At 51.5% G+C, this 9,012-nt stretch overlaps 1 protein-coding gene across 1 annotated transcript; it reads left to right on the forward strand.

Annotated features, from left to right (window-relative positions):
- The first annotated feature begins 6,053 nt into the window (after positions 1–6,053).
- On the forward strand, positions 6,054–8,638 carry LOC125640536 (cystatin-like). Its single transcript, XM_048859134.2, has 3 exons — positions 6,054–6,275; positions 6,918–7,037; positions 8,246–8,638. The coding sequence occupies exons 1-3, from the start codon at positions 6,054–6,056 to the stop codon at positions 8,330–8,332; spliced, it is 429 nt and encodes a 142-aa protein (XP_048715091.1). The 3' UTR covers positions 8,333–8,638.
- Positions 8,639–9,012: the final 374 nt, after the last annotated feature.

Below are 9,012 nucleotides of genomic sequence, written 5' to 3' on the forward strand. Positions count from 1 at the left end.
CCTCCCACCCTAGGTGGAAGGGGGCAAGGAGGCACCTTACTTGCTCCACTGCTTGGGCACTTGCTCACTGCAGCTCTCCGCCAGCTCTCCCACTGGCCGCTCACTGCGTCCTCTGGCCACCCCGCCAGCCACTGCTCCTCACCGCCGGGTTGCCCCGCCAGCCGTGGTTCCTCCCCGCTGTCCATCCCACCAGCCATAGTTCCTCAGTACCTCATCAGCTGCTCGTTCACCAGCTGTCAGTCACCTTCTGCTACCACATGCCTCTTTGCTATAACCTTTTCACATCAAGAAAAGGAGTACTTGTGGCACCTTAGAGACTAACCAATTTATTTGAGCATGAGCTTTCGTGAGCTACAGCTCACTTCATCAGATGTATACCGTGGAAACTGCAGCAGACTTTATATACACACAGAGAATATGAAACAATACCTCCTCCCACCCCACTGTCCTGCTGGTAATAGCTTATCTAAAGTGATCAACAGGTGGGCCATTTCCAGCACAAATCCAGGTTTTCTCACATCCCCCCCACCCCCATACACACACAAACTCACTCTCCTGCTGGTAATAGCTCATCTAAACTGACCACTCTCCAAGTTTAAATCTAAATTAAACCAGAACATCTGGGGGGGGAGTGGGGGGGTAGGAAAAAACAAGAGGAAACAGGCTACCTTGCATAATGACTTAGCCACTCCCAGTCTCTATTTAAGCCTAAATTAATAGTATCCAATTTGCAAATGAATTCCAATTCAGCAGTTTCTCGCTGGAGTCTGGATTTGAAGTTTTTTTGTTTTAAGATAGCGACCTTCATGTCTGTGATTGCGTGACCAGAGAGATTGAAGTGTTCTCCGACTGGTTTATGAATGTTATAATTCTTGACATCTGATTTGTGTCCATTTATTCTTTTACGTAGAGACTGTCCCGTTTGACCAATGTACATGGCAGAGGGGCATTGCTGGCACATGATGGCATATATCACATTGGTGGATGTGCAGGTGAACGAGCCTCTGATAGTGTGGCTGATGTTATTAGGCCCTGTGATGGTGTCCCCTGAATAGATATGTGGGCACAATTGGCAACGGGCTTTGTTGCAAGGATAAGTTCCTGGGTTAGTGGTTCTGTTGTGTGGTATGTGGTTGTTGGTGAGTATTTGCTTCAGGTTGCGGGGCTGTCTGTAGGCAAGGACTGGCCTGTCTCCCAAGACTTGTGAGAGTGTTGGGTCATCCTTTAGGATAGGTTGTAGATCCTTAATAATGCGTTGGAGGGGTTTTAGTTGGGGGCTGAAGGTGACCGCTAGTGGCGTTCTGTTATTTTCTTTGTTAGGCCTGTCCTGTAGTAGGTAACTTCTGGGAACTCTTCTGGCTCTATCAATCTGTTTCTTTACTTCTGCAGGTGGGTATTGTAGTTGTAAGAAAGCTTGACAGAGATCTTGTAGGTGTTTGTCTCTGTCTGAGGGGTTGGAGCAAATGCGGTTGTATCGCAGAGCTTGGCTGTAGACGATGGATCGTGTGGTGTGGTCAGGGTGAAAGCTGGAGGCATGCAGGTAGGAATAGCGGTCAGTAGGTTTCCGGTATAGGGTGGTGTTTATGTGGCCATTGTTTATTAGCACTGTAGTGTGTGTGTATGGGGGTGGGGGGGATGTGAGAAAACCTGGATCTATGCAGGAAATAGCCCGACTTGATTATGTAAAGAGTTGTCACTTTGGATGGGCTAGCACCAGCAGGAGAGTGAATTTGTGGGGGGGGGTGGAGGGTGAGAAAACCTGGATTTGTGCTGGAAATGGCCCACCTGTTGATCACTTTAGATAAGCTATTACCAGCAGGACAGTGGGGTGGGAGGAGGTATTGTTTCATGATCTCTGTGTGTATATAAAGTCTGCTGCAGTTTCCACGGTATACATCTGATGAAGTGAGCTGTAGCTCACGAAAGCTCATGCTCAAATAAATTGGTTAGTCTCTAAGGTGCCACAAGTACTCCTTTTCTTTTTGCGAATACAGACTAACACGGCTGTTCCTCTGAAACTTTTCACATCAGTCTCTTTGTAATTTTCAGCTCTTTGCAGGCTAGGCAGAAATACAGTCCAACCACAACTGATTTCAGCCCTGATAGAGCATTTAAAATAACAAAGAGGCTCCTAATAAAGAATTTAGTTCTTTCTTTGAACAGTAGGGGGAAGGACCTTTGGGGACCATCTACACTACCTGCTAAGATATCTCTCCTCACCCCCCTTATGTTCACGGGGCCCTGGTATACAAGCCCCTGGCTTAATGAGGTTCTTTCAGCTGAGGGTGACCCCCCTCATTTAGGACAGGTTAAGCAGTCCTGCTTTCCTGTATTCATACAATAATGCCAACAACTTTGGTAACAACATTTCACTACCCCTGCATTCAGCACTAAAGTGATTTGTAAGCCAACACCAGCCAAAGTTGATTATTTTGAGCAACGCCGGTCTATCTGCTGGATATCTAAGCAGAGTAGGTGTGTTCATGTAAATACAGTTTGCTCTGGAAGTCTCTCCGTCTCCCAGCTAGCTGTCAGGGAAGAATTCATTTAGAACCTGCTTACATCTAATTTCCCTAAACTGATCCAAATAGAACTCAAGGCAATGCAAGGTTACAATTGAAATTCAGTTAGTAAATCAATTATTCAATTTCTCTAGCTCATCAATCACTACAATGAGTCATTATGTCCATGTAGAACGTAACCACAAGAATAACTTCAGCACTTCCCAGGAAACCTAAGGGAGAACAGGAACGCCTTTCTGTGAACCTACTCAACTGGGCTAAGAGGCTGCTAAACACTAAAGCCAACTCTTGCCTTTGTTTTAAGAAAGTGTAACTCCAAGGGCAGGGCTACGCTGAAAGCCCTGCATGGGCGCACCGGCACAAATGTAGTTGTAGCATGTTAGTGAAGTCACTGTATGCCTAAGGCCTGGTCCACTCTAAAAAGGTAGGTCAACCCAGCTATATCGCTGAGGGGTGTGAGAAATCCACACCCCTGAGCAGCATAGTGAAGCCAACCTAACCCTCAGTTTAGACCGCCCTAGCTCAACAGGAGAATTCTTCCATCCACCTAGCTACTGCCTCTCAGGGAGCTGGATTACCTATGCCAATGGGAGAACCCTTCCCATCGGCAGAGGAAGTGTCTACACTGAAGCACCGCAGTGGCATAGCTATGCTGCTATTGTGTTTTAAGTGTAGACATAGCCTTAGTTCTGGTCTACACTGCAGACCTAACTACTGAAAAATCCACACTCCTGAGTGACGTAGTTACACCAACCTAACCCCCGTGTAGACAGCATTATGTCTGCAAGAGAGTTTCTCCCATCAACACAGGCACTGCCTCTCGGGGAGGTGATTAACGATGCCAATGGGAAAGCTCTCTCCAGTCAGCATAGGAGCGTCTTCATTATAATGCTACAGTGGAACGGCTGCATCGGTGCAACTGCGCCGATCAGCATTTTAAGTGCAGACCGGCCCTAAGTTGTAGCTTCAGGCTGCGATTAGCTGAGGGTCAGATTTCTTCACATCTTCTCTGAATGGTTGGTCCAGGGAAGGACTTCAGGTGCAACGGGTGTGAGAGAATCCCCCCTTTCCTTCCACAAGGTTGACATCTTCTGTGGGTGTCTCTGTCCCCTTGCTCCACCTTTGGGACCACCCTGGTCCAGTTAGAGATTCAATGTTGCCAATTCATGATTTTGCCATGAGTCTCATGATAATTATTGTTTTCCTTAAAGCCCCAGCTCCTGGAGTCAAGTGGCGATGTGATGACTTCACCTTCATTCTTAAAGAAAAATAAGTTTCTAGCCCTCGTGGCTGTATCAAAAGCTTCAAAATGTGCCCCCCGTGCACCTGAAAACAGAAGGTAAATAAAAAGAACCCCACATAGATTGGCTTGAAAATCATGAGATTATATAAAAACAATTTCGTGATTTTTGGTGAGCCTGGCTCATGAGTTTTGAACATTTGGGGCTGGCAATGCTGGAGATTCTAGCATGTTGACTCGAGCTCATCTGCACCAACAAGTTGGTATTTCCATCGGAGGTCATAGTAGAAGATTCCAGCCTGAAGGGGTCATTTTGTGCAAAACCCTTTGGTGATCACACAGAGATATTGTCTTTGTAAGCAGGACATGTGAGCAGCCCACATGAGGAGGAGTTGGTAACACACTTCTGCTTAAGCCAGACATAAGTGTCTTAATGCTCTGCATGTACTGAATGCCCATCAGTATTACACGATGGGTCATTTTGGCACATCCTCATGACACTGAGTTACTGACACTGTGTACGTGAAAAGGTGGGGACAGTGACCTCAGCCTAATAACCTTTTGTCCTGCAGCCCAAAAAGCTGCTTCAAGCATTTCTCAGTAACGCCAACATGGACATTTGGCCAACCACAGTTACTCAGGCCGCAATTCAACTATGGCCTGTACAGCACGGACCCTTCAGTCTGCTCTGTCCCAGGACCCAACCTGAGGTGGGAGCCTCCTGGGTACCGTTTAGCTCTCTCAGGAGGCCCGTGGCAGCTGTTTAACACGCACATGCTTTGCCCAGTCTCTCACCCCGTGGCTCTTGTCTGCTTAACAGACAGAGCACAAAGAGCCCAGACCCAACAGGACACAACAAACCTCCTAGCCCCAAAGCCCTGTGCAAGCCCCCCACTGGGGGCCTTGGGAGATCATCTGTGTCCAGGCAGGCAGGTGGAGTCCCCCGCCTCATGCAGCCCTACATTCAGGGCTGCTTCTCCTCATGGAGGCATCTTCCCCAGCATGCCTCCCTTGGCCAGTCTGACCCTCCCATTCTTTCCCCCTGACAGGCATCCTGTGGGTCACACCTCAACTTCCCCATGTGACTCTCTCTACATACCCCCTCCCAACACCTGGCTTCCTTTGCTCTCTGGTTTGGTAACAACTCACGGCCCCTAAACCCCCTCCCCTCAGAGACAATGGGTACAAGCAGTTTCCCCTAGGATGCCCACTCATTAGCATAACTATTCTGTGATCAAAGCTAAGAACTCTCCATTGTCCGCAGCATGGGCAAGACCTGCTCTCTCTCCGGCTGGGAGGGCAAAGGGTTACGCATCGGGACCGGCGTTCATGGTACAGCAGTTTTCATAAGAGCCATTCCATAATATGAACCAGAATTCATAAGCTGTACAGACAGATCCCCCAAATCCTCACGGGGAACGGGGCAAAACTGGGCATGAACAAACCTGACCACAAGTGAGGGAGGTTAGGCCTGACCAGTCATTAAAAAGAAAGTGAAGGAGGGGGTACAGCTTAGGGACATAGCATGTGCTCTGGGACACCACCACCTTTCAGTGGGGACAGCACCATGCCAGGGGAGCCCAGGTGGATTCTGTCTGACCCTCACCTCTCTGACTCCAACCGGGACACAGGCCCTATGGCCAAGCCTGCAGATCGAGGAGAACGTAACAGAGGCCACGGCAGACAACACTGAATGAGAGTCACTGGCGACCAGTCTCTTTGCGCCCGTCCCTCCCTTGTCCATAAATACTATGGATTTGGGACAAGCAAAAAGATCAGTTGGTGCCCATTGCCCAACTACTAGCTGACCAACAGGGGAATGGAGCTGAGGCCTGGCCTTTTTCTCTGAGGCAGGGCCCCTTCCAAGGGGCAGGGCTCCATCTGTCAGCTAGCGGGGCTCCCTGTTAGGGGATGTTTCTCCATGTGCCGTGGGTGGGGCGCTCTACGGTGGGCAGCGCTCTACTAAGACTGGCCACACTCATTTAGACCAATGGGCCCATGTAACCTGGCATTGCGCCCATGACAGTGGCCATTGCCAGTTGCTTCAGAGGAAGGTGCCAGAAATGCCCCACGTAAGGGGGAATTCTGGGATGACCTGCCCCATAAAGGTCCCTTTCCCCTGGCCCTTAGTGGCTGAATCAAGCCCTGGGGGTTTATTTCCCATCTATACTTGGGTCTTATGTAATGTAGGGTGGAATTTTTCTATCCCATGTGGGTGGGGCCATTCCAGGGGGGTGGGGCTCCATGCCTATATCTTAGCATCCCATCCCCAGCTCTGGCCATTCTCAGCCATGGCACTCCCTGCAGCAGTGGCAGGTCCCTGGTTGTGCTTCCTGCTCCTCCTGGGCGTTCCCCTCACTCTGGGGACCCCTATTGCTGGGGGGCTGCAAAATGTGCCAGTGTCAGACCCAGAAGTCCAGCAGGCGGCTCATGCAGCTGAACAGACCTACAACCAGCGCAGTAAGAGCCCCTACTACAGCCAGGGGCTGCAGGTGCTGAGCGCCCAGAGACAGGTGAGTGGATGCAGGTGTTAAAGGGAGCAAGTGAGGGGGGGTAAAGGTGTAGGTGCTGTGGGTGCAACCCCAGATGAGGGGTCTGGTGGAGCTGGGATCCAGGGCTCAGAGCTGGGGTGGGTAAGGCTGCGGAGTGTGGGTGGAAGGCATCTGGTGAGGCGTGGACCGGGGGGGAAGGGCAGGGGGAAGGAGATGTATAGTTTGGACCCGCAGTGAGGATGGGCAATGAGGCTGGCACCTAGGTGTCCTGCTGCCCCAACACCACTGAAAACCCAGCCCAAGGATTCCCCAGCTGAGCCGCCCAGTGGGAGGCCCTTTGGCTAACTTTGCCCTCTCCCCTCACTCCCTGCTCCTTGCTCTGTGACACGAGGATGGGCATTAATGCCCCCTGGAGCACTGGGAGCAAATCCCCTGATGCCTGCAAAGGGCTTTGAACCCAGATCATAGTCCAGGTGGGACAGACTGACCCCCTCTTCCCCGCCGCAACTGCCCTAGTTTGGACACGGCCTAAGGGGCAGCGTGTGGCAATGGGGAGGTTCAGAGCTCAGCCCCACGTGTTTCCTGGTATTCAGGGGTGGGAGGCAGGATTTGGGGGTCGTGCAGGGACTCATCACCAGGCCGGGCTCCTCAATCTCCCTGCAGGTCGTGTCTGGGCTCATGCTACATCTGACCATGGAGCTGGTGGGGACACTGTGCAGGAAAAACCAGGGTGAACCCGTGGATCTCAGCAAGTGCCCCCTGCCGCCCCCGCCCCAACAGAAGGTGAGAGGACGGGACTGGACCTATTCGGGGTTCGGCTCCTGGGTTTGAGGCACCAGTTTGGTTTGCCAAGAATTGATTTTCTGAGACAATTATTTAAAGCCACATCCCCACCAGTGAGATCGGGATGGGGAGTCCCCTCATGCCAGGCACTGGGTAGAGCCCAGCTGACGGACACTCCCTATGACAAAGCCCTTCCCATCTAACTGGACAAGCGGTGGGAGGGGGAAGAGGGGCCCAGACCAGGGTGGGGCTCACACTCACTGTTGCTCTGGCTGCGGGCTCCGCTCTCTGCAGGGTGCTGCTTTTGAGAACAACAGAGCAAAGGGAAATCTTTCCATTGGGGCTAAACCATGTAAAACCATAAAGTTATCATCATCCACTCCTAAATAGTGGGGCCCAGTCCTGCCCCAATTCCACACTGCGGTGGGGGCAGGAGGCAGCTCAGCCAGAATCTATTGCGAGCCTGGATTGCAACCAACCAACCTCTGCTGGCCTTGGAGAAGGCGCAGAAGGGGGTGGAGGATTTGCTTGATGTGGTGCAGAGGGAGGTAGCCTGGAGTCCTTTGCTGTTCTTGCCCTTGCTGCTTTCCCAGCCCAATCCACCTCCAATAGTAGCCGGCTCTTTGTGTATCAAACTGAAGGGGAAATAGGAGGAGTTGCTGGGCACAGAATAGGAGGGAGGTTAAAACCTGGCATTGCCTGAGCTGGGAGCTGATCCTGGGTAGGGGCCAGGAACTGCTGGGCATGGCAGAGTCACAAGGATGGGGAGGTCACTTATCTGAAGCCCAGGGAAGCTGGGTTTTATTCCCTGCTCTGCCAGACTCCCCGTGTGAGCCCGAGCCAGTCGCTTCCTCTCTCTGTGCCTTGGGTTCCCCATCTGTAGACTGGGACTAGGAGCACTGCCCTGCCGCCCGGGGTGGGTGTGAGGATAAACACATGAAATACAGGGGTGTAGATGTACTGGACACTGAGCTCTGTTAGCTCTGTATTTTGATGCCCCACACATCCATAGCATCTCCCCACTGCACACACAGCAATGACTTTAGCTTCACACCCCCTTCCTTTTTATGAGTGGGGAAACTGAGGATCGGAGCTACATGACTTGCCCACAGTTATGGTGTAAGGCTGGGGGGAAGAGGACAGCTGGGTTTTACTGGACACCCCTCTGAGAGTCACGCCCATTCTAATGTGCTTCATTCCACCCCTAGAAAGTGCGCTGTGAGTTCCAGATCTGGTCTCAGCCCTGGCTCAAGAGGACACAGATAGGTCAGCAATGCAACTCGGTCAGTCACTGAGCCCTGCTCTAGCTCACGCCAAGATGACCATGAGCCAAAACGTCTGCTCCACCATCAAAACTTCGCAGGACATAGACCAGCTCCCTTTCGCACTTCTTTTCTTTATTCCCCCAGCCTTATTCCCAGCACGTGGCGGAGATCAGTGTCTTGAATCCAAACTGGGATCAGAAGAAATCAACCAATTCCTCTGCTTCCCCACTAACTTCTAATCCATTTAATGACATAACTGAAGCCTCTGGGCTCTTTCCGTTACTGCTGGGTCTTGGACCTGCTTCACTAGCAGCAATAAACCACTTTACTGCAGCATCTCACCATGGTCGGCTCAGTGGCTGGTTATTTTTTATTGCTCCATCTGCCTCTTACCCTCCCCCCACGCACTTGTGTCCAAATTCCCAGCACTATTTGCATGGCTCCAAAAAACCCCTCCCCTCCCCACACACACACTCAGGACACACACTTGTCCTTCAGTGTCTCCTGTGAGACTCTGGGCACTTCACACACTCACAGTACGGCGGGGAGGGGGCAAGGCTAGAAACCAGTCACCGAACATTTCCCCCCAAACCACCCTAGGATCTGGCATTTGCAAGCATCACATACCCAGGCCGTGCGCCCACTCATGTCAATTTGCCCTGCTGTTACTCCACTGATGGGGCTCAACTGATGTGAGCCCTTGGTCCAGG

Source organism: Caretta caretta, chromosome 7, assembly GCF_965140235.1.
Source record: "Caretta caretta isolate rCarCar2 chromosome 7, rCarCar1.hap1, whole genome shotgun sequence".
Classification (NCBI taxonomy): Eukaryota; Metazoa; Chordata; order Testudines; family Cheloniidae; genus Caretta; species Caretta caretta.

Coding starts and splice junctions, on each gene's coding strand:
- LOC125640536 (XM_048859134.2), top strand. CDS start 6,054: ATGGCACTCCCTGCAGCAGTGGCAGGTCCCTGGTTGTGCTTCCTGCTC. Junction 6,276..6,917: donor TGCTGAGCGCCCAGAGACAG/GTGAGTGGATGC, acceptor ATCTCCCTGCAG/GTCGTGTCTGGGCTCATGCT. Junction 7,038..8,245: donor CGCCCCCGCCCCAACAGAAG/GTGAGAGGACGG, acceptor TTCCACCCCTAG/AAAGTGCGCTGTGAGTTCCA.